The following is a 25085-nucleotide window of genomic DNA, read 5'->3' as shown; positions in this document are numbered from 1 at the left end:
GATTCTCCTGTCTCAGCCTCTCAAGTAGCTGGGATTACAGGCACCTGCCACCAAGCCTGGCTAATTTTTTTGTATTTTTGTAGAAATGGGTTTTCACCATGTTGGCCAGACTGTCGAACTCCTGACCTCAAGTAATCCACCCGCCTCAGCCTGCCAAAGTGCTGGGATTACAGGTGTGAGCCACCACGCCCAACATTATTTTTTACTTTTATTATTTTTAAGAAACAAGTTCTTGCTCTGTTGCTCAAACTACAGTGCAATGGTGTAATCACAGCTCACTGCAGCCTCACACTCCTGGACTCAAGAGATCCTTCAAGTGATCCTTCCGTGTCGGTCTCCTGAGCAGCTGGAATTATAGACATGTGCTACCACACCTGGCCAGTTTTTTCTTTTTCTTCTTCTTCTTTTTTTTTTTTAATGAGACGGGGTCTGGCTCTGCTGCCCAGGCTGGAGTGCAGTGATGCAATCATAGCTCACTGTAGCCTTGATTTCCTGGACTCAAGCCATCTGCCTCAGCCTCCCGAGCAGCTGGGATTACAGGCACGTGACACCATGCCCAGCTATTTCTTCAAAAGAAAAAAAAAAAAAAAGATGAGGTGCTGGGTGCCGTGGCTCACATCTGTAATCCCAGCACTTTGGAAGGCCAAGGCAGGCGGATTGCTTGAGCTCAGGAGTTTGAGACCAGCCTGGTCAATATGGTAAAACCCCGTGTCTACAAATACAAAAATTAGCCAGGTGGCCAAGCGCGGTGGCTCACATCTGTAATTCCAGCACTTTGGGAGCCCGAGGCGGGCAGATCACCTGAGTTTGGGAGTTCGAGACCAGACTGACCAACATGGAGAAACCCCCTCTCTACTGAAAATACAAAATTAGCCAGGCGTGGTGGCATGTGCCTGTAATTCCAGCTACTTGGGAAGCTGAGGCAGGAGAATCACTTGAACCTGGGAGGCGGAGGTTACGGTAAGCCACGATTATGCCACTGCACTCCAGCAGCCTGGACAGCAAGAGCGAAACTCCATCTCAAAAAAAAAAAAGCCAGGTGGCACATGCTTGTAATCCCAGCTGCTTGGGACGTCGAGGCAGGAGGATCACTTGAAACTGGGAGGAGGTTGCAGTGAGCTGAGATCATGCCACTGCACTCCAGCCTGGGTGACAGAGTGAGATTCCATCTCAAAAATAAATGAACAAAAGAGATGAGCATCTCTCTATGTTGCTCAGGCTGGTCTCAAACTCCTGTCCTCAAGCGATCCTCCTGCCTCAGTCTCCCCAGTAGATGGGAATACAGCCACGCACCACCTTGCCTGCCTCTGACCATTTTTTGTAAGATGGCAATTCCACCACAGTCACTTTCTAAGACCCTTAATCTGTTTTACTTTTCTTTATTGAGTGGTACATAAAACACATTGTTTATTGTCCATCTTTCCCCAGTAGAAAGTCAGCCTTATGAGAGCAGAAACTTCATTCACTGCATTTGTCCAGTGTCTAAAATAGTACCCAACACACAGATTAAAGAACAATCACCAGCCTGGCCAACAGAGTGAAACCCGGTCTCTACTAAAAATACAAAAAATTAGCGGGGTGTGGTGACTGGTGCCGGGAGGCTAAGGCAGGAGAACTGCTTGAACCCGAGAGGCAGAGGTTGCAGTGAGCCAAGACTGCGCCACTGCACTCCAGCCTGGGCAACAGAGCGAGACTCCGTCTCAAAAAAAAAAAAAAAAAAAAAACTTAAAGAAACAGGATTTTATAGATATATCTCGATTTTACAAAGAGGAATCAATTCAGACAGGTTATATAATTTGACCATGGTTCCACAGCTAGTATGAAGTGGAGCCAGAATTTGAACTGGATATATCTGGATCCAGTTGACACTATCCATATTCAAAATCAGAGCTAAGGCTGCCTTAGGCATTTCTTGGCCAAAAAACAGGCATTATGTCCTCCCTTTACCACCTCTAATCTTCGCTACAACCCGTGGGTGGTCCACCAGCCTTGCTGCATACCCAGAAATTAAGTGATTTGCCTATGACTGCACAACTATGCACAACTAGTAAGTGATAGAACTGAACCCTAAATCTCAAGAAAGGGAAGCGAAAAAGTTCAGGAGAGTGGCAGACAGGTGGTATCAGGAACTAAGAAAGCAGTCCAGTGGCTCACGTCTGCAATCCCAACACTTTGGGAGGCCGAGGCAGGTGGATCCCCTGAGGTCAGGAGTTCGAGACCAGCCTGGTCAAAATGGCAAAACCTCCTCTCTACCAAAAATACAAAAATTAGCTGGGCGTAGTAGCACGTGCCTGTAATCCCAGCTACTCGGGAAGCTGAGGCAGGAGAATTGCTTGAACCCGGAGGGTGGCGGTTGTTATGAGCCGAGATTGCGCCACTGCACTCCAGCCGGCAAGACTCTGTCTCAAAAAATAAAAAAGGATAAGGGCTGACCATTCCGCCTGCTGCTACACCTCAGGCCAGGTCAGCGCAAGCCCAGGTTTCCTAAGGCCTATAGCAGTAACAGACAAAAACAAGGCTCCGAGCTTAAAGCTATAAAGAAGTTGCCAAAAGCACGGTGGCTCATACCTGTAATCCCAACACTTTGGGAGGCTGATGTGGGTGGATCACCTGAGGTCAAGAGTTTAACACCAGACTGGCCAACATGGTGAAACTCCGTCTCTTATAAAAATACAAAAATTAGCCAAGTGTCACAGTGGCTGGAGCCTGTAATTCCAGCTACTCGGAACGCTGAGGCAGGAGAATTAGCTCAAACCTGGCAGGTGGAGGTTGCAGTGAGCTGATCACACCACTGCACTCCAGCCTGGGCGACAGAGCAAGACTCAAGACTCCATCTCAAAAAAAAAAAAAAGGAGTTGCCAAAGGGAAATAATTCTTCAGCAGCAACCAGGCCTAGCAGTTTAGATGTATCCCAGGCTAGAAAGCCTCAAAAACTTTGCAGATGCTATCTTGAGACAATGTATTGTTTTGAGTGCCTCTTCAAACTGTCTCCATGCTGGGGGGATACATTCAGCCCATACCTGAAAGTAACAGGATAGGCAGATGTAATGGTGAAGAGTCTTGCCCTGGAAATAAAATGGGGTCCAATCTAATGGGGCTCCTGCTTTCTCTGTGTTTCTGTAAATGCTTCTCCCTGTTGGTTTTCGTACAACACTAAGCAATACAACTCTCAGAAGAAAGAGTATGTTAGTCCTCAGGAGCAGCAAGAAAGTAACCCTTCAGCCAATCTTAGGAACCCTGAACCCAAACCAGACAGAGGCTACACTGTGAGTGGCTGGAGAGCTGGGAACAATGCCTTCACACTCAGAGCAATGGCATTCTCGGCTCCAACATCCACCTGTGAATGACGCTTTACTAAGTGTTTTAACTCTCACTACCAGGCAAGGCAAATTCTATTCAGTTTCAGGAGAATGATGTGGACAGAAGGGTAGGTAGTGATTTGCCCAAAAATCAGAGCAGGCATTTAAATCCCAATTTTCTCACCTATTGCCATTGAGGGAGAAAAGTAGGCCATTAACTGGCAGAGGGACCTAACCTTTCTTACTTTTTTTTTTTTTTTTTTTTGAAACAGAGTATCACTCTGTGGTGATCTTGGCTAACTGCAACCTCTGCCTCCCCAGTTCAAGCAATTCCCCTGCCTCAGCCTCCTGAGCAGCTGAGATTACAGGCGCAGACCACCACGTCCAGCTAATTTCTTTGTATTTTTAGTAGTGACAGGGTTTCACCATGTTGGCCAGACTGGTCTCGAACTCCTGACCTCAGGCAATCCACCTGCCTCGGCTTCCCAAAGTGCTGGGATTACAGGTATGAGCCACTCTTGCTACCTTTTATCATGACCGCAAGACTCCTCTCCCAAAGGAAATATCAGGCATTACTGACTTTGGAGGATGAAACAAAGACACTATTACCCTAATCCACCAGATTTCACTTTAACACCCAAGGGTGCCCTCCTCAAATCCCAGTTAGAATCGCCAGCACTCAGCAGGGGCAGCAAACACAATGCCTCCAAGCCCAAATGGCTAAAGCAGGCAGGATGGAACACAAGAGGTAACAATAGGTAAATGAGGATTGCAGGAGAGAGCAGAGAACAGGACAGCAGAGTGCAATCAACACCCAGTAAAGGCATTCAAGTTCAATATTTTAAAATCCTGCCGGCTGGGTGCAGTGGTTCATGCATCTGTACTTCCAGCTACTCAGGAGTAGGCTGAGGTGGGAGGATCGCTTGAAGCCATGAGTTCCAGATCAGTCTGGGTAACAAGGAAAGACCACCGACCCCTCCATCTAAAAATCCTCAGCAACTTTTTTTTGTTTGTTTGTTTAGAGACAGAGTCTTGCTTGAGGTCAGGAGTTTCAGACCAGCCTGGCCAACATGGTGAAACCCTGTCTCTACTGAAAATACAAAAAGTAGCCAGGCATGATGGCAGATGCCTGTAACCCCAGCTACTTGGGAGGCTGAGGCAGGAGAATCGTTTGAACCTGGGAGGCGGAGGTTGCAGTGAGCCAAGACTGTGCCACTGCACTCCAGCCTTCGGCCTCCCAAAGTGCTGGGATTACAGGCGTGACCCAATGGACCCAGCCCAAAATTATTTATATTATCTTTTTCTACTTGGCCAATGTTAAAAAGTTATTTCTCATTTATGATCAAGATTTCGACCAGCATCTCACTTGTAGTCACCGTTCTTAGTATCATGACTGTCAGCAGGATTATCACTTGGCTCTTGAGGACTGAGTTCAAACTTCTCAGAGATGCACAGTTTATGAGCTCATCCAGGCTACGGAGGCAGGAGGTCAATCCCAGGTGAAAACAAACGAAATGCTTCAAAGGAACTAGCAACTAAGCATCCTAAAGCACTTAACTAGTTAATTATCTGGTGAGAAGCAAATGTAAACAAACTGCTCCAAAAAAGGTCCCTGGAGAGTGTGGGCTCAGCCCAGCAAGGCCTAACAGCGGGGGCTGGACCGACCCACATTTCCTCCCCAGGACCAGGAATAATAGCGCCTACACTTCACAAGGTCACTGATAATGACTGTAAAAATGCACTCCCCCTGGGCTGTACGCAGCCATACAACCTATATCTTAGAAGCTCTTTCAAAAAGGGCCTGAGGGACTTGGGAGCTTCCCACAGGCTCAGCTCTTGCTTGCCAGTGAGATGAACAACTAGATAGCAGAAACACTACTGACATATGGAAGGTCACAAATGTTTTTATAAGCTGGGAAGGGCTGGGCTGGGAATTGTTCTCAAGGTCAATGAAGAGTGGTGACAGTCCTGACCTTTCCAGACCCAAGTCATACTTTCCTTCTATACAATCTCATCTAATCACCATGGCCCCTGAAGAATGCAATTTTAGCTGTACATATTTATTATTTCTTTTAGAAAGATATGACTGTTATTTCCTGTGTTCCTTTTACAAGGGAACGAGTTTGTTGGGGGAGGGGCTGGCTTACTACTGTGAGGGGTATTTTGAAGTATCTCACCGTCAGGGACAAGATTCTCTGTCTCGGAATGGGCGCGATGGCTCATGCCTGTAATCCTAACAGTTTGGGAAGCTGATGTGGGCAGATTGCCTGAGCTCAGGAGTTCCGGACCAGCCTGGGCAACATGGTGAAACCCATCTCTACTGAAATACAAAACATTAGTCGGGCATGGTGACACGCGCCTGCAGTCCCAACTACTTGGGAGGGTGAGGCATGAGAATTGCTTGAACCCGTAAGGCAGAGGTTCAGTGAGCAGAAATTGCGCCACTGCACTCTAGCCTGGGCAACAGAGAAACTCCTTCCCCAAATAAAGAAAAAAAAATTATCTATCTCCATACAAACTATTGGGGTTTGTTGCTAATTTCTGTGGGGCATGGTTTTAACCTTAATATCCTGCACAGAGCTAGATGTTAAAAAGAGAAGGATGCTTGGTAGGAGCAAAGTTTTAAGAAAAACACTCAAAGGCCGGGCACGGTGGCTCACGCCTGTAATGCCAGCATTTTGGGAGGCCGAGGCGGGAGGATCACAAGGTCACAAATTTGAGACCGGCCTGGCCAACACAGTGAAACCCCATCTCTACTAAAAGTGGCGGACACCTGTAATCCCAGCTACTTGGGAGGCTGAGGCAGGAGAATCGTTTGAACCTGGAGGCAGAGGTCGCAGCGAGCCGAGATCGTGCCACTGCACTCCAGCCTCAGCGACAGAGCTAGACTCCGTCTCAAAACAAAACAAAACAAAAACACTCAAGAAGAGAAATCTCTATGGTTACCACATTAATTTTTTTTTTTTTTAATACTTTGGCCACAGATTTAAGTAGCTAAACTCAACCTTCTCCTAGGAAACCAACAGGTCAGTAGTCTTCCTGACAGAACACACCTTGTAGAGGCTAGCTACCTGATACAGCCAGAAACTGATGCTAGCGGTTGGGGGCCCACAGCAGTGGAGAGGTGGAAACTGCAAAGGGCTGGCCCCTGGAATGTTTTAAGTCATCAGACCTAGACAACCATGACTTTTCTCTGCAGGACTGTACCAACAGTTTTAGAAAGATGCGCTAAATCCTCTCCTGTCACAGAAGGAAAAACAAGAAGGCCTGTGATTGCTGGAATTTGTAGCCCACAGCAACCATAGCAGCTCTCTTGATACCCAGAACATGCTGGGAACAGGACCTCCCATGCAGACAATGAAAAAAGGGCTGAGAATTTACTAGTGAAAAGCTCATTATCCTCCTTTCTTTGAAGCCACAGTGAAACCAACCTTTTTCCAGAGTTCCAGGGACAGACTGCTCAGCAGAATCATGCCTAAATTGCCCAACTGCTTCACAGAAAGCCCCTTCTGAGGACATCACAGTCCGTAAGGCTCAACCTTTCCAAAAAGACTAGCACCAGCTGAGAGGTGGCCCCTTTAGGCATGGTATATCTGGAACTGTGCTTTCTGTGATACCACAAATCTTAAATGCCTTCTTTTCACTAAAGGGACAGACATAAAGAAATCAGCACAGATAGTCTCAAACAAACTGATCTGTTTTTTCCCACTACCCATGGCCTTTTTTGTTGTTTTGTTGTACATGTTCCAAAACAGCAGCAGCTACAGGAAGCACTGGGGACCCCAGAGTGAAGTGGCAGTCACATTTTGGGGAGAATGGCCTCTTCTCCAAAGAAAGAGAAGAAAATCAAAGTTCTGATCTCCTGAATTTAATCTAACTACGGGCCGGGTGTGGTGGCTCACACCTGCAATCCCAGCACTCTGGGAGGCTGAAACAGGAGGATCGCGTATGTCCAGACATTCGAGACCAACACGGGCAACACGGTGAGACCCTGTCTCTACAAAAAATCAAAAATAATCAGGTGTAGTGGCGCACACCTGTAGTCCCAGCTACTCAGGAGGTTGAGGTTGAAGTGGGAGGATCACTTGAGCCTGGGAGGTCGAGACTGCAGTGAGCCATCATCACACCACTGCGCTCAGCCTGGGTGACAGAGTGAGACCCTGTCTCAAAAAAAAAAAAAATTTTTTTTTTTTTTTTTTTTTTTTTTTTTTTTTTTTTTTTTTTTTTTGAGACGGAGTCTCGCTCTGTAGCCCAGGCTGGAGTGCAGTGGCCGGACCTCAGCTCACTGCAAGCTCCGCCTCCCGGGTTCACGCCATTCTCCTGCCTCAGCCTCCCGAGTAGCTGGGACTACAGGCGCCCGCCAGGTCGCCCGGCTAGTTGTTTGTATTTTTAGTAGAGACGGGGTTTCACCATGTTAGCCAGGATGGTCTTGATCTCCTGACCTCGTGATCCGCCCGTCTCGGCCTCCCAAAGTGCTGGGATTACAGGCTTGAGCCACCGCGCCCGGCCAAAATTTTTTTTTTTGAGACGGAGTTTCGCTCTTGTTGCCCCGGCTGGAGTGCAATGGCTCGATCTTGGCTCACCGCAACCTGCACCTCCCAGGTTCAAGCGATTCTCCTGCCTTGACCTCCCAAGTAGCTGGGATTACAGGCATGCACCACCACACCTGGCTAATTTTGTATTTTTAGTAGAGACAGGGTTTCTCCATGTTGGTCAAGCTGGTCTCAAACTCCCGACCTCAGGTGATCCACCCGCCTCAGCCTCCCAAAGTGCTGGGATTACAGGCGTGAGCCACTGTGCCCAACAAAAAATTTTAAAAATAAATAAATAACTCTAGCTATATCACGCTTCTGCTAAAAAAAAAAAAAAGTTCAAAGCTCCTTGCACTTTCAGGACAAAGTTCAAGCTTCCAGAACCAAGTACCAAGAAGCCTTTCCCAATCTGGCCCCTACATACCTCTGTGGTCTCATCTCTTTCCACTCAACCCTGCCAACCCTCTCCCCTTCAGCCAGAAGGAAATACTTGTAGCCCTCCCAATGCTGCATATTTGTCTCTCTCGGCCTCCTCATCCATGCCTGCTTTGGCCCTACACTCTACCTGCCACTCCCAGACTTACCACTGCTTAATTCAACTGATCTTTCAACTCTTAACTTAGGCATCCTCTTCTCTACAAGACCTTCTCTGATCCAGCCATGGTACCCCACTTATGCCTCTCCCTGAAGGTGTTGCCGGACCTGACTCCCCCACTAAACTGGGTCTCCATGCCTGGTATGCAATAGTTATTTAATGTTTAATGACACCTTCCTATGGACTCATACACCATCCAGCATCACTGATGGGGCAGTGTTTGGATAACTAGCTCATGGGGGTAGAAAGTAAACATACATTTCAATTCTTTGTCCAGAAAACCAGTCATCCTTTAACTTACTCAAGATGCAGTTTCAAGCTGCATGCCTTGACCTTGAGAAAAAGAATAAAAGGAAACTTGCAAGATATAGGGAAATCAGAGAGGCTGTCAATGCTTTATAATAACCACTGGTCCAATTACATGTATGTATCATCTGCTGCCTTCCCCTAGCTGGGTTAGCTCATTAGCAACACTATGAACTAGGCCTCTTGTTGTGTGTGTGTGCGTGTGTGTGTGTTTTTTTAAAGACAGAGTCTCACTCTGTCACCCAGGCTTGATGATCTCTGCTCACTGCAACCTCCACCTCCCAGGTTCAAGAGATTCTGCTGCCTCAGCCTCCGGAGTAGCTGGAATTACAGGTACCCACCACCATGCCCAGCTAATTTTTGTATTTTTAGTAGAGACGGCGTTTCGCCATGTTGGCCAGGCTGGTCTTGAACTCCTGACCTCAGGTGATCTGTCCACCTCGGCCTCCCAAAGTGCTGGGATTACAGGCGTGATCCACCACGCCTAGCATATTTTATTGATTGTCTTAAACAATGGGGGATGTAGGACGAAACCCTGTCTCAAAAAAAAAAAAAAGAAAAAGAAAAAGAAAAAAGTGTTTGCCATACTAACTAAAAGCAAAAAGCCTATTTACAGAATATGTGAGGGACTTCTCAGTCAATCTTTCTCTAAATGGCACAATAGGATTTGATACTAAGAATTCGGAAGTTATACAGGAAACAATGACCTCAGATGACTCACATACAAAAAAATTCTTCCAGGCTGGGCAGCATGGCAAGACCCTGTGTCTACAAAAAAAATTGTTTTAAATTAGCCAGGCACATAGTGGTACACGCCTGTGGACCCAGCTACTCAGGAGGCTGAAGCTGCAGTGTCCTGAGTAGCTGGGTCCACAGGCGTGTGCTGTATTTCCACCACCGTGCTCCAGCCTTGGCAACAGAGCAAGACCCTCCTCTGTATTAAGAAAAGGGCTGGGCGCAATGGCTCACGCCTGTAATCCCAGCACTTTGGGAGGCCGAGGCGCGCAGATCACGAGGTCAGGAGATCGAGACCATCCTGGCTAACACGGTGAAACCCCGTCTCTACTAAAAATACAAAAAATTAGCTGGGCCTAGTGGCGGGCGCCTGCAGTACCAGCTACTCCGGAGGCTGAGCCAGGAGAACGGTATGAACCCGGGAGGCAGAGCTTGCAGTGAGCTGAGATCGCGCCACTGCACTCCAACCTGGGCGACAGAGGAAGACTCTGTCTCAAAAAAAAAAAAAAGAAAAGAAAGGAAGGGAGGGAGGGGAGCAGAGAGAGGGCAGTGGAGGGGAGGGGAAGAGGGAGGGGAGGGGAGAAATTCTACATGTCAAAAAATTTTTGGCTGGGCATGGTGGCTCACACCTGTAATCCCAGCACCTTGGGAGGCTGAGGCAGGCGGAGATTGCTTGAGGAGGAAATTGCCTGAGACTGCAGTGAGTGTTCTCCACTGCACCCTAGCCTGGGCAACAGAGCAAGACCCCGTCTCAAAAAAAAAGAAAAAAGAAAAAAATTTTCTTGTGGTGTTGGACGGCAGGTATCTCCAAAATCCTTTATTTTCAAGGATTAGAACTGCCTCTGGATTTTTGTGGAGTTTCAATATTCACATTTAGGTTACTAGTCTTCACCCAGCTTTTGTTGTTTTGGAATAGGGTATTCAAAGCTCATTATCAGTAGGAAGAGGGGATCACCTAAAGCCAAGCCTCTTACATATACAATTGCCTATGTACGAAAGACATGTATAGCCTGCAGTCAGTTGGTTTCCCAACGATGTGGACATATCATCTCCCTGGCTCCCCTCTTTCAAAAGTGCATATTTACAACAACCTTTGTGAAATTTGAAAAGGGAATCAAATTCAAGACAGTGTTCAAATATAAGCCCAGACAAACTATTAAAAATGAAAGGTGGCTGAGGATGGTGGCTCATGCCTGTAATCCTAGAACTCTGGGAGGCTGAGGCGGGAGGACTGCTAGAGCCCAAGAATTCAAGGTTGCAGTAAGCTATGATTATGCCACTGCACTTCAGCCTGGGTAACTAAATGAGACCCTGTATCTAAAGTAAATAAAAAAAATATATATATATATTAAATGAAAGCTGCCAGGCCCAGTGGCACATGCCTGTGATCTACTGGGAGGCCCAGGAGTTCCAGCCCAGCCTGGGCAACCCCATCTCAAAAAACAAACAAACAAACAAACAACAACAACAACAACAAAAGGCCAGGCGCAGTGGCTCATGCCTGTAATCCCAGCACTTTGGGAGCCCAAGGCAGGAGGATCACTTGAGGCCAGGAGTTCGAGGCCAGCCTGGCCAACATGGTGAAACCCCGTCTCTACTAAAAATAAAAAAATTAGCTGGGCGTGGTGGCGGGCGCCTTGTGATCCCAGCTACTCGGGAGGCTGAAGCAGGAGAACTGCTTGAACCTGGGAAGTGGAGGTTGCAGTGAGATGAGATTGAGCCACTGTACTCCAGCCTGGGCAATGGTGTAAGACCTTGTCTCAGGCCGGGCGCGGTGGCTCAAGCCTGTAATCCCAGCACTTTGGGAGGCCAAGACGGGCGGATCACGAGGTCAGGAGATCGAGACCATCCTGGCTAACACGGTGAAACCCCGTCTCTACTAAAAATACAAAAAACTAGCCGGGCGAGGTGGCGGCGCCTGTAGTCCCAGCTACCCAGGAGGCTGAGGCAGGAGAATGGCGTGAACCCGGGAGGCGGAGCTTGCAGTGAGCTGAGATCCGGCCACTGCACTCCAGCCTGGGTGACAGAGCCAGACTCCGTCTAAAAAAAAAAAAAAAAGACCTTGTCTCAAAAAAAAAAAAAAAAAAAAGGAAAGGAAAAGAAAGAACACCCAATTTCCAAATTTCCACATGTGCCCAGGTAGAGAGGGAGCAGCAAAATGCTAGAGAAAAAAAATCCCAGCCTTGAAATAAGATAGGCTTGGGATCAAATCCCAGCTTCCCCCACTTACTATCTGTGTGATCTTGTGCGAAACTTCCATTTCCTTGTCTATAAAAGGAGGACAATGCCTCAACAGGTTGTTTCAAGGATTCAATTAAATAAGATATATTAGAGAACCTGCATTTTGGCACAGGTGTTCATGATGCCAATAAAGCAAAGTTTGTGTTCCACCTCTGTACTTTCTTTTTTTTTTGAGACGGAGTTTCACTCTTGTTGCCTAGGCTGGAGTGCAATGGCATGATCTTAGCTCACTAGAACCTCCGCCTCCCAGGTTCAAGCAATTCTCCTGCCTCAGCCTCCCAAGTAGCTGGGATTACAGGTATGTGCCATCACATCCGGTTAATTTTTGTATTTTCAGTAGAGACAGGGTTTCACCATGTTGGCCAGGCTGGTCTCGAACTCCTGACCTCGGGTGATCTACCCACCTCAGCCTCCCACGGTGCTGGGATTACAGGTGTGAGCCACAGCACCTGGCCGTGGTACATTTTTAAAGGATATTACTAAAGCAAGGGATAGGAGAAAGAACACTGGCTTTCTGCCTCCGCTGCTGCCATGGTTCCTGTGAAAAAGCCTCTGGTGAAGGGGGGCAAAAAAAAGAAGCAAGTTCTCAATCTCAAGTTCACTCTTGATCGCACTCACCCTATAGAAGATGGAATCATGGATGCTACCAATTTTGAGCAGTTTTTGCAAGAAAAGATCAAAGTGAACAGAAAAGCTGAGAACCTTGGTGGAGGGGTGGTGACCATTGAAAGGAGTAAGCAGCAAGATCAACGTGACATCCGAGGTGCCTTTCTCCAAAAGGTATTTCAAATATCTCACTAAAAAATATTTGAAGGGGGCCGGGCGCAGTGGCTCAAGCCTGTAATCCCAGCACTTTGGGAGGCCGAGACGGGCGGATCACGAGGTCAGGAGATCGAGACCATCCTGGCTAACACGGTGAAACCCCGTCTCTACTAAAAAATACAAAAAAAAAACTAGCCGGGCGAGGTGGTGGGCGCCTGTAGTCCCAGCTACTCCGGAGGCTGAGGCAGGAGAATAGCGTGAACCCGGGAGGCGGAGCTTGCAGTGAGCTGAGATCCGGCCACTGCACTCCAGCCTGGGCGACAGAGCGAGACTCCGTCTCAAAAAAAAAAAAAAAAAAAAAAAAATTGAAGAAGAATAATCTACGTGATTGGTTGCTCCTAGTTGCTAACAGCAAAGATAGTTACAAATTACGTTACTTCCAGATCAACCAGGACTAAGAGGAGGAAGACGAGGATTAAATTTCATTTATCTGGAATATTTCGTATAAGTTATTAAATAAAACTTGGGAACCAAAAGAAAAAAGAAAGAACACGGGACAAGCATCAGAAAGACCTAAGTCTCTAAATCTCACATTTCTAGGCTTATTCAGCTATTAAATGGGGGACTGCACTAGCTAATTTCTAATTGACTTAACCATTCTGAAAAAGAAAAGTAAGCCCCAATTTCTGCTGAATCCTATTCATTTTTGTTCATTTGCCTCCAACTTCTCTAACATGAGGAACTTATGACCCTTTGAAACAGGTGGGGAAAACCAAAGAAAGGCCAAGATGCCCAAGAAACGTATCATTTGCAGGACATTAAAATTGTAAGCCAAGCTTTTTTATAGGGGATGACATGAGGGGTGTCTGGATGATTCACTCAGATTAGAGGTAGGCAATAAAGGCCTGTACCGAAAATGTTGCATTTTCTGGCACAAAGTTACTGGTAAGAACACTGTCTAGCATATAGCAGACACTCAAAAATGCTGTTGAACGAACAAGGAGCCAACTGACACCTGTTACTCCCTATAAAATCTTTAACTTTCTTTACTTAAGCCAAAACTCAAGAAAGATGGTTGTCACATTAAGAACGCTACTAAATATCCTCTGAACGAGCTAACCCTTCAAATTCTCAATTATGCTAAATGGAAAAACATAAACAACCGTGAAAGAAATGCTGAACCAGCGGAAAAACTTCAAAGCCAAGTTTCAACATTCCCGTAGAGCTAGATACACCCACTGACTGCTGCCAGGGTCAATTTCCCGGCCTCTTCCAGGGCTCACAAGCACCCTCAAAAAGCGCTTAGGAAAAAAAAAACCCAGCGCCTACTCTACCCTGGTACACTCGACTCCTCACACACGTAAACCTTTAAGGTGGATGTCAGTGGAGCCAGCATTAAACAGACACGAACATGAGGAGACGAAAAAGGCATCTCCCCATCTTCACCATAGATAAACTTTGAAAAGACCAAATTATTCACGAATCTAAGAGAATTCACAGATCCTGTTTGAGACAAACTATCTTCCTACAGTTTCAGGAGGCAAACTAAAACTCCCAAAACGGTCCATCTCCCCACTCCTCTCCCAGGAATGCGCCTGTTTTACATATCACACCCCTCCCCCTGGACTCCCACAAGCGCACTCCTAGACCCTCCCGGGGCCTCGGATCGCTGAGTGGCAGAGGGGGCTGCCCGCAGAGCTTTCGGTTGCTTTGGCAGTGTCCCCGTGAGACCTGCCTGCCTGCCCACAAACTCTTCTTGAAGTAAAAGGGAAAGACAAAAAAACCCAGACTCGCCACCGTGACGGATGGTGGGGGATTTTAGCAGAGTTGAGCAGCCCAAAGAGGACTCAATTTCCCCCCCCGCCCTCGGCAGCCTCCTCCCGCTTTCCTGCGAAGCCGGACGTGCGTCCCGGGTCCGCGCAAGCCCCCCCACCCACCCACATGGTGTGTCCCTCCCCGTCAGACCACATGAACTTTAAAATGGTGCCTCGGGCCACAGGGCCCGTCGGAAAGAGTCACAGAGGCCCGGGGCCAGCGAGCGGGCGCGGGGGGTCAGGAAAGGAGGCCCCAGGTGGCGGGTGGGGCGCCCCGGGTGACGCGCGCGTTAGTGGGCGGAGGAAGGCGCACCAGGCAAAGGAAAGGAGGGAAATGGATCGCGGCCCCTTTAAGAGGCCTTCACGGCGCTCAGGAACTGGGGGCCTCTCCTCCACCCTCAGCCCGGCGTGTGGGGTCCTTCCTTGGAGAGAACTATATCCAGACCCGCTCCCCGGAGGCTCCCCTCACGCCAGGTCTCGCCCGGCCCTGCCCTGGGGCGGCGGCCCCTCCTTACCCCGCTGTCTGCCGCCTCTTCCCAGCTCTCAGCGACCTCCTCATCTTCCATCTTACTCGCCGCTTTCCCTCCTCCCCAACCCCCTCCCCGCGCCTGCGCTTTGAAGCGCGCCTCCGTCGCGGGCGCAGGCACGCAAGGCTTTACTCAATGGACCCCGCCCGCTGCCTAGCCCGGAAGAGGCGCCAGGCAAGCTCCCAGGAGTACATTGGGTCAGCCATATTGGAAGGGGGCAGAGAAGGCGGAAAGATGCCATCTTTCTTAAGGGCCAACGCGTTATCCGTCTTACAGAATGGGAGTTCAAGGGAAGTCATCATCTCGAGTACCGGAAGTGTGTTCTTTGGAACCATCTTTTCTAAGGGCAGGCACTTAAAACTTTTTTTTTCTTTTAAAGTGAGTCGTAGTTTTCCTAAACTACAGATAATGGTATCTTCATAATTCTGAAAACATTTTTAAACACCAACAAATCATACAAAAATCTGCTGATGCAGAAACCATTTTATTATTTCTGATAGGGTGAAAATGATTACATTATTTCCTGCTCATAAAGCAGTATTCTAATCATTTATTACCACCATATCCGCTATCGTAAGGTAAAGACGGTAAAAGATAATATTGCACCTCAGCTGAGACAACCAGTGGGATTCCCAGCTACTAAAGTTCTCCTGGGTCTTTAATGGTAGATAAATACGTTAGTTTTACCTGTAAAAATTATTGGCCAGGCACGGTGGCTCACGCCTGTAATACCAGCACTTTGGGAGGCCGAAGCAGGCAGATTACCTGAGGTCAGGAGTTCAAGACCAGCCTGGCCAACATGATGAAACCCGTCTCTACTAAAAACACGGAGTGGTGGCACACGCCTGTTATCCCAGCTACTCGGGAGGCTGAGGCAGGAGAATCGCTTGAGCCAGGGAGGCGGAGGTTGCAGTGAGCCGAGATTATGCCACTGCACTCCAGCCTGGCCAACAGAGTGAGGCTCTGTCTCAAAAAAAAAAAAAAAAAAAAAAAAGTCCGGGCGCGGTGGCTCACGCCTGTAATCCCAGCACTTTGGGAGGCCCAGGCGGGCGGATCACAAGGTCAGGAGATCGAGACCACGGTGAAACCCCGTCTCTACTAAACATACAAAAAATTAGCCGGGTGCAGTGGCGGGGGCCTGTAGTCCCAGCTACTCAGGAGGCTGAGTCAGGAGAACGCCATGAACCCGGGAGGCAGAGCTTGCAGTGAGCTGAGATCGGCCACTGCACTCCAGCCTGGGGGACAGAGCAAGATTATGTCTCAAAAAAAAAAAAAAAAATTATTTATGTGAGGCCGGGCGTAGTGGCTCACGCCTATAATCCCACTTTGGGAGGCAGAGGCGGGTAGATCACCTGAGGTCAGGGGTTCGAGACCAGCCTGACCAACATGGAGAAACCCCTGTCTCTACTTAAAATACAAAATTAGTCACGAGGTCGGGAGATCGAGACCATCCTGGCTAACACGGCGAAACCCTATCTCTACTAAAAAATACAAAAAACTAGCTGGGCAAGGTGGCGGGCGCCTGTAGTCCCAGCTACTCGGGAGGCTGAGGCAGGAGAATGGCGTAAACCCGGGAGGCGGAGCTGAGATTGGGCCACTGCACTCCAGCCTGGGCGACAGAGCGAGACTCCATCTCAAAAAAGAAAAAAAAAAAAAAAAAATTAGCCAGGCATGGTGGCACAGGCCTGTAATCCCAGCTACTCGGGAGGCTGAGGCAGGAAAATCGCTTGAACCTGGGAGGCGAAGGTTGCGGTGAGCCGACAGCACGCCATTGCACTCCAGCCTGGATAACAAGAGCGAAACTCCATCTCAAAAAAAAGTTATTCGTGTGACCGGGTGCAGTGGCTCACGCCTATAATCCTAGCACTTTGGAAGGGTGAGGCGGGTGGATCACTTGAGCCCTGCAGTTTGAGACCAGCCTGGGCAACAAGGCAAAAGCCCATCTCTACTGTGTGATCTCACGCAAGTTACATAAGGATTCTATGTCTCAGTTTCCCCAAGTGTATGCATTAGAGATAGCTACTTCGAAAGTAGATTGTAAGAATTTAACCAGTTACTATGCTGAAATGCCTAGAACAAGAGTCCTAAGGGTTAGCTATTATCATTATGGGAGTGTCTTGTCTGCCCGAGGAAGATTTGTAATTGTAACTTCTGTAATCATCCTTTCTTTCTTAAAATATAAGGGCAAGGAGATGCCAGGCGCCGTGGCTCACACCTATAATCCCAACACTTTGGGAGGCCGAGGTGGGCGAGTCACTTGAGGTCAGGAGTTCAAGACCAGCCTGGTCAACATGGTGAAACCCCATCTCTACCAAAGATACAAAAATTATGGGCCGGGCGCGGTGGCTCAAGCCTGTAATCCCAGCACTTTGGGAGGCCGAGACGGGCGGATCACGAGGTCAGGAGATCGAGACCATCCTGGCTAACATGGTGAAACCCCGTCTCTACTAAAAAAATACAAAAAACTAGCCGGGCGAGGTGGTGGGCGCCTGTAGTCCCAGCTACTCGGGAGGCTGAGGCAGGAGAATGGCGTAAACCCGGGAGGCGGAGCTTGCAGTGAGCTGAGATCCGGCCACTGCACTCCAACCTGGGTGACAGAGCAAGACTCCGTCTCAAAAAAAAAAAAAAAAAAAAAAAAAAAAAAAGATACAAAAATTAGCTGGAGGCTGGGCGCGGTGGCTCAAGCCTGTAATCCCAGCACTTTGGGAGGCCGAGACGGGCGGATCATGAGGTCAGGAGATCGAGACCATCCTGGCTAATACGGTGAAACCCCGTCTCTACTAAAAAATACAAAAAACTAGCCGGGCGACGAGGCGGGCGCCTGTAGTCCCAGCTACTCGGGAGGCTGAGACAGGAGAATGGCGTGAACCCGGGAGGCGGAGCTTGCAGTGAGCTGAGAGCCGGCCACTGCACTCCAGCCTGGGCAGCAGAGCAAGACTCCGTCTCAAAAAAAAAAAAAAAAAAAAAAAAAAAAAAAAAAAATTAGCTGGATGTGGTGGCGGGCACCTGTAATCCCAGCTACTTGGGAAGCTGAGGCAGGAGAGTTGCTTGAACCCAGGAGGTGGCGATTGCAGTGAGCCAAGATTGTGCCATTGCACTCCAGCCTGGGCAACAGAGTGAGACTCCGTCTCAAAAAATAAAAAAATAAAAAGGCGGGGAGATAAGCAAACACCATGTGTTTATATTCTTACTGACATGTTCCTGTTTTTCTCTCAGTTTTAAACACATGTCATTCAGTAGTGTTGCATTTGGCTGCTATGACCAAGTTATCTGACTTGGAATGTGTTTTTTCTTATATTTTTAGTATGCCATTAATCTTTATGAAGTAAAATCTTCCTGTTGTGAAATTTTGCAATTTGTATTCTTTTTTTTCAGAGTCTCACTGTCGCCCAGGCTGGAGTGCAGTGGCGCAATCTTGGCTCATTGCAGCCTCTGCCTCCTGGGTTCATGTGATTCTCCTGCCTCAACCTTCCAAGTAGCCGAGACTATAGGTGCTTGCCACCATGCCCAGCTAATTTTTGTATTTTTAGTACAGACCAGGTATCACCATGTTGGCCAGGTTGCTCTGGAACCCCTAACCTCAGATGATTTGCCCGCCTCAATCTCCCAAAGTGAACCACCCTGCCCAGCCTGTTATTGGTATTCTTAATGATTATTATCATAAACTGCAACCATGTGTTAAATATTACTGGTCTTTATTTAGAAGTTTAAGTGACACGCTTACTAATTCTCCTGGTTTGACGACTTCCTGACTCTGAAATATTGTTCACTTCCAGGGTCTGTCCTCAGTCCACTGTTCTCACCTAGATGCTCATGGTATAAGCCATCCACTGTATGCTGAAGACTGCCAAAGTTGACTTCTAGCTGTGAACTGACCTGATGTTTCTGATTCCGATTTTTATAACTAGGCTTCTTATTGCCATCTCCACATGGATATTTCACCAGCAGCTTTAAGTCTCTAAGTCTAAAACTCAAGTAATCCTGGGCTGGACACAGTGGTTCACGCCTGTAATCCCAGCACTTTGGGAGGCCAAGGCGGGGAGATCACGAGGTCAGGAGTTCGAGACCAGCCTGACCAACATGGTGAAACCCCATCTCTACTAAAAATACAAAAATTAGCCAGGTGTGGTGGCGCATGCCTGTAATCCCAGCAACTCAGGAGGCAGAGACAGTAGAATCGCTTGAACCTGGTAGTTGAAGGTTGCAGTGAGCCAAGATCACGCCACTGCACTCCAGCCCCGGTGACAGAGCAATATTCCATCTCAAAAAACAAAAAACAAAACAAAACAAGAAAAAAACCACAAAAACTCAGTAATTCTGTTGAGTTCACCGATTTCATGGATTTTGTCTTGTTCACTCTCTGAGACTATATTTACTTGGAATACATTCTCCTGTGAACCCATTCTTTGAAGTAAACTATCCTGACTCAGTTTTGCCAACAGCGAAGTGGTTGAAACTGTCAGACATAACCTCATTCTGGAGCAATAGTTTTTCCTAAATGCAAGTGACTCCTATATTTAAGCTCTGTCGTTATGCCTTATTACCAGCAGAGGGAGATGGTTTCTTACAATTTTGCCATATTGGGCAACAACCCTTAACAAAGGCATTAGTTGGGCATTTCTGAGACTGAATTTTCAAGGAGACAAGAAAGATAGAGATCTTGGAAATCATCTGAGAATACTGCAAATGAAATAGTTTTTGTTCCATAAAATGGGTAACCAGGAGGTCAGTCTTCGTTAATCACATAGACCCCTTGTGACCTTGGGCAAGTCTCTTCTCTCTCGGTCTGATTCCTCATCTGTAAAATCAGGGATGGAACCAAATTAGCTCTAAAATTGAAAAAAGTAATGGCAGTTTCTTCTTCCAGGGATAAACCCAAAGAGTTGAGGCAGTGGCGGCCCAGCACAGTGACTCACGCCTGTAATCCCAGCACTTTGGGAGGCCAAGGCGGGCGGATCACGAGGTCAAGGAGATCGAGACCATCCTGGCGAACACAGTGAAACCCTGTCTCTACTGAAAATACAAAAAAATTAGCCGGGCATGGTGGCAGGCACCTGTAGTCCCAGCTTCTAGGGAGGCTGAGGCAGGAGAATGGCGTTAACCCGGGAGGCGGCGGAGCTTGCAGTGAGTGGAGATTGCACCACTGCATTCCAGCCTGGGCAACAGAGCGAGACTCTGTCTCAAAAAAAAAAAAAAAAAAGTTGAGGCAGTGGCATACACAGGTATTGTCAGAGGCCCTAAAGCATGAGTCTCTCTCTCTGTCTCTCTCACACTCACTCTTTCTGGTCTCACTCGGTCACCAGGCTGCAGTACAGTGGCATAATCATGGCTCACTGCAACCTCCACCTTCCAGGCACAAGCGATCCTCACGCTTCTGAAGTCTCCTGAGTACTGAGTAGCTGGGACTATAGGTGTGTGCCTCCACACCCAGCTAAGTTTTTGCTTTTTGCTTTTTTTTTATTTTATTTTTTTATTTTTGGAGACGGAGTTTCTCTTGTCACCCAGGCTGGAGTGCAATGGCAGGATCTCAGCTCATTGCATCTTTCACCTTCCAGATTCAAGCAATTCTACTGCCTCAGTCTTCTGAGTAGCTGAGATTAGAGGCCTGTGCCACCACACCAATCTAATTATTTTTTTCTTTTCTTTTTTTTTAGACAGAATCTCGCTCTTTTGCCCAGGCTGGAGTGCAATGGTGGGTTCTCGGCTCACTGCGACCTCCGCCTCTCAGGTTCAAGCGACTCTCCTACCTCAGCTTCCCAAGTAGCTGGGATTACAGGCGCCTGCCACCAAGCCTGGCTAATTTTTGTATTTTTAGTAGAGATGGGGTATCATCATGCTGGCCAGGCTGGTCTCAAACTCCCAACCTCAGGTGATCCACCCATCTCGGCCTCCCAAAGTGCTGGGATTACTGGTAGGAGCCACCGCGCCCGGCCCTAAATTTTGTAACATAGAGACAGTTTCTCCATGTTGGCCAGGCTGGTCTCGGACTCCTGACCTTAGGTGATTTTTTTTTTTTTTCTGAGACAGAGTCCACTTTTTTTTTTTTTTGAGACAGTGTCTTGTCTTGCTCTGTCGCCCAGGCTGGAGTGCAGTGGCGTGATCTCAGCTCACTGCAACCTCTGCCTCCCAGGTTCAAGCAATTCTTCTGCCTCAGCCTCCTGAGCAGCTGGGACTACAGTCACGTGCCACCATGCCTGGCTAATTTTTGTATTTTTAATAGAGACGGGATTCACCATACTGGCCAGGCTGGTCTCAAACTCCTGACCTCGTGATCTGCCTGCCTCAGCCTCCCAAAGTGCTAGGATTACAGCCATGAGTCACTGCACCTGTCTTTTTGTTGTTGTTGTTGTTGACAGACTTTTGCTTTTATTGCCCAGGCTACAGTGCAATGGCATGATCTCAGCTCACCACAACCTCTGCCTCATGTGTTCAAGCGATTCTCCTGCCTCAGCCTCCCGAGTAGCTGGGATTACAGGCATGCGCCACCACACCCAGCTAATTTTGTATTTTTAGTAGAAATGGAGTTTCTCCATGTTGGTCAGGTTGGTCTTGAACTCCTGACCTCAGGTGATCTGCCCGCCTCGGCCTTCCAAGGTGCTGGGATTACCAGATTATCAGGTGCTGGTGAGCCACCGCACCCGGCTGCATTTTTTTTTTTTTAAGAGGTGGGGTCTCCCTATGTTGCCCAGGAGGGAACTCCTGGGCTCAAGCAATCTGCCCACCTTGGCCTGCCAGTGTTGGAATTGCAGGCATGAGCCACTGTGTCTGACTTCTGGGGCCTGTATGTTAAACCTGCACTCAAAACTTCAGGTGCTTTTGGTACACCATATAAAACACTTTGATGCTAATCAGAATACAAGCTCAAAGCCCATCATGAGATAACTTTGTATGTGATGCACAAGCTGAAGCTATGTAGATAGTTGTGATATGTAAACGGCAACTTACCATTATTGAAAATGTGCAGGCTGGGTGTGGTGGCTCACCCCTGTAATCCCGGCACTTTGGGAGGCCAACGCAGGCAGATCACCTAAGGTTAAGAGTTTGAGACCAACTTGGCCAACATGGTGAAACCCTGCCCCTACTAAAAATACAAAAATTAGATCTGGTGCGGTGGCTCACGCCTGTAATCCCAGCACTTTGGGAGGCTGAGGCAGGTGGAGCACGAGGTCAGGAGTTCGAGATCAGCCTGGCCAGCATGGTGAAACCTCGTCTCTACTAAAAATACAAAAAGTTAGCTGGGCATGGTGATGCGCACCCGTAGTCCCAGCTACTCAGGAGGCCGAGGCAGGAGAATTGCTTGAACCTGGGAGGTGGAGGTTGCAGGGAGCCGAGATCATGCCACTGCACTAGCCTAGGTGACAGAGTGAGACTCCGTCTCAAAAAAAAAGAAAAGAAATAAATAAAAATAATAAAAATAAGGCCAGGTGTTGTGGCTCACCCCTGTAATCCCAGCACTTTGGGAGGCCAAGGCGGGCGGATCACCTGAAGTCAAGAGTTGGTGACCAGCCTGGCCAACATAGTGAAACCCTGTCTCTACTAAAAATAGAAAAAATTAGCCGGGCGTGGTGGCAGACGCCTGTAGTCCCAGCTACTCTGGAGGCTGAGGCAGGAGAATGGTGTGAACCTGGGAGGCGGGGCTTGCAATGAGCAGAGATCAGGCCAGTGCACTCTAGCCTGGGCGACAGAGAGAAACTCCATCTCAAAAAAAACCAAAAACTACATTTGGCAAATAGCAAATTGGTTGAACCCAGGAGGCAGAGGTTGCAGTGAGTGGAATTGGTGCCACTGCACTCTAGTCTGGGTGACGGAGCAAGACTCTGTCTCAAAAAAAAAAACACATAGCCGCCGGGCGCGGTGGCTCATGCCTGTAATCCCAGCACTTTGGGAGGCCGAGGCGGGTGGATCACAAGGTCAGGAGATCAAGACCATCCTGGCTAAGACGGTGAAACCCCGTCTCTGCTAAAAATACAAAAAAAAAAAAATTAGCCGGCCGCGTTGGCAGGCGCCTGTAGTCCCCGCTACTCGGGAGGCTGAGACAGGAGAATGGCATGAACCTGGGAGGCGGAGCTTGTAGTGAGCCGAGATCGCGCCACTGCACTCCAGCCTGGGTGATGAGCAAGACTCCATCTCAAAACAAAACAAAACAAAACAAAACAAAACAAAACAAAACAAAAAAACCACATAAATAAATAAATATAAGTAAATAAATAAATAAATAAAAACTACATTGGTTCGGTGCAGAAAGACTGGAAACTTGAAGTGGGGGTTTCCACATTATAGGTAGATTTAAAAATTGTCTGATTGGCAATGAGTTGAAAGAGTTATCAATAGGCCTGGTGCGGTGGCACACGCCTGTAATCCCAGCACTTTGGGAGGCCAAGGCAAGTGGATTGCTTGAGCTCAGGAGTTTGAGACAAGCATGGGCAACATGGTGAACCCTGTGTCTACAACAAAATGGAAAAATTGGCCGGGCGCGGTGGCTCAAGCCTGTAATCCCAGCACTTTGGGAGGCCGAGACGGGCGGATCACGAGGTCAGGAGATCCAGACCATCCTGGCTAACACGGCGAAACCCCGTCTCTACTAAAAATACAAAAAATTAGCCGGGTGAGGTGGCGGGCGCCTGTGGTCCCAGCTACTCGGGAGGCTGAGGCGGGAGAATGGTGTGAACCCGGGAGGCGGAGGTTGCAGTGAGCTGAGATCCGGCCACTGCACTCCAGCCTGAGAGACAGAGCAAGACTCCGTCTCAAAAAAAAAAAAAAAAAAAAAAAGGAAAAATTTGTCAGGCATGGTGGTGCCCGCCTGTAGTCCTAGCTACTTAGGAAACTTAGGAGACTAAGGTAGGAGGACAGCTTGAGCCCGAAAGGCAGAGGTTGCAGCGAACCAAGAACTCATCACTAGACTCCAGCTTGGGCAACAGAGCCAGACCCTGTCTCAAAAAAAAACTTATTATCAATAGAAATGAATGTCTGGGTTATGATAAGGGTTGTGGACACCAAAGTTTTATCATGCATGTGAAGCCTCCAGGTGGCAGGCAGGCTCCAGAGAGAATAGATTGTAAATGTTTCTTACCAGTCTTAAGGTCTGTTGTGTTGATGTCAATGCTGGAGGGGTAATGAGGCATGTCTTATGTCCCCCTTCCTGTCATGGCCTGAACCAGTCTCAGGTTGGTTACATTTTAGACTGCCCTGGCCTAGGAGGAAGTCCATTCGGATGGTTTTGCGGGGGGGGGGGGGGCTTAGATTTTCTTTTTTTTTGGCTTACAGAGTTTAGATGGAAGCCTTTGACTCTGTATCTAGCATTTCCTTAGACCGTATGCTGTAGGGCTGGGCTCATGAAGGTTCTCACCTTACACACCAGCTTGCTCCCTTGAGAAGGGGGACTTTGCTGGATCCTATCCCCTGGTGATAGCCAATAGGAAGTAAAGGAGCTTGGGAACCAGACATGCCTGAGTTTAAAGCCTCTTTCCCGCGCCGCCCACCTTCACTGCTAGGTGTGTGACTCTGGTCAAATAACTGATCGTTTTCTGTGCCTCAGTTTCCTCATCTTTTTTTTTTTTTTTGAGACGGAGTCTCGCTCTGTCGCCCAGGCTGGAGTGCAGTGGCCGGATCTCAGCTCACTGCAAGCTCCGCCTCCCGGGTTTATGCCATTCTCCTGCCTCAGCCTCCCGAGTAGCTGGGACTACAGGCGCCCGCCACCTCGCCCGGCTAGTTTTTTGTATTTTTTAGTAGAGACGGGGTTTCACCATGTTAGCCAGGATGGTCTCGATCTCCTGACCTCGTGATCCGCCCGTCTCGGCCTCCCAAAGTGCTGGGATTACAGCAGTTTCCTCATCTTAAAAGCGGAGCTAGTAAGAACTCACACAGTGGTTGCTACAAGGCTAGGTTAAGGGAGGCTTCTCTTGCACACCTCAGGCAGAGTTTCCCTCCCCTTGGCGATATCCATGGGGATTTACATCGGCCACAGCCCTCTGTGCTCATCGGGCCCTCGGGGTAGAAGTGAGTTAATTCTTGGCTAAACGTTAGTCTCAAACCACTGGAAAAACCACCCAGTTGCCCCAGACAGTTCAGCGGAGGGTGGGTGCGGCTATGAGGTAGACGCTAGAGACGCGGCCAAGGCGGGTGCTGAAGCCCAGCTACCCCGACCGCCTTCCACCTTCCGGAGAACCTAAGTCTGGGACCACGGCCCTTCTCAATATGGCGCCGCCCCCTGGCCGCCCCGCGACAGCCCGCCGCGCTGACGTGAGTGCGCGCGCGTCCTCCGCGCCCGCCCCGGC

The 25085-nt window shown here is 48.4% G+C and overlaps 1 protein-coding gene and 1 pseudogene across 6 annotated transcripts in view; one reads left to right on the top strand and one right to left on the bottom strand.

Moving 5' to 3' along the window:
- The window catches only part of SZRD1 (SUZ RNA binding domain containing 1), a 31996-nt gene extending 16971 nt beyond the window's left edge, over window positions 1-15025 (bottom strand). For 3 of the 6 annotated variants that reach the window (XM_030942624.1, XM_010378522.2, XM_010378524.2), the window contains exon 1: window positions 14800-15025. In XM_030942624.1, the coding sequence (XP_030798484.1) occupies window positions 14800-14850 (51 nt within the window). In that variant the 5' untranslated portion in view covers window positions 14851-15025. The remainder of the gene's footprint in view (window positions 1-14799) is intronic. The other 3 variants (XM_030942625.1, XM_010378523.2, XM_010378526.2) reach the window with 2 other exon arrangements.
- On the top strand, window positions 12240-12949 carry LOC104674258 (annotated as a pseudogene).
- Window positions 15026-25085: the final 10060 nt, after the last annotated feature.

Source organism: Rhinopithecus roxellana, chromosome 12 (genome assembly GCF_007565055.1).
Source record: "Rhinopithecus roxellana isolate Shanxi Qingling chromosome 12, ASM756505v1, whole genome shotgun sequence".
Lineage (NCBI taxonomy): Eukaryota > Metazoa > Chordata > Mammalia > Primates > Cercopithecidae > Rhinopithecus > Rhinopithecus roxellana.
This window is presented reverse-complemented; position numbering and strand designations above follow the sequence as displayed.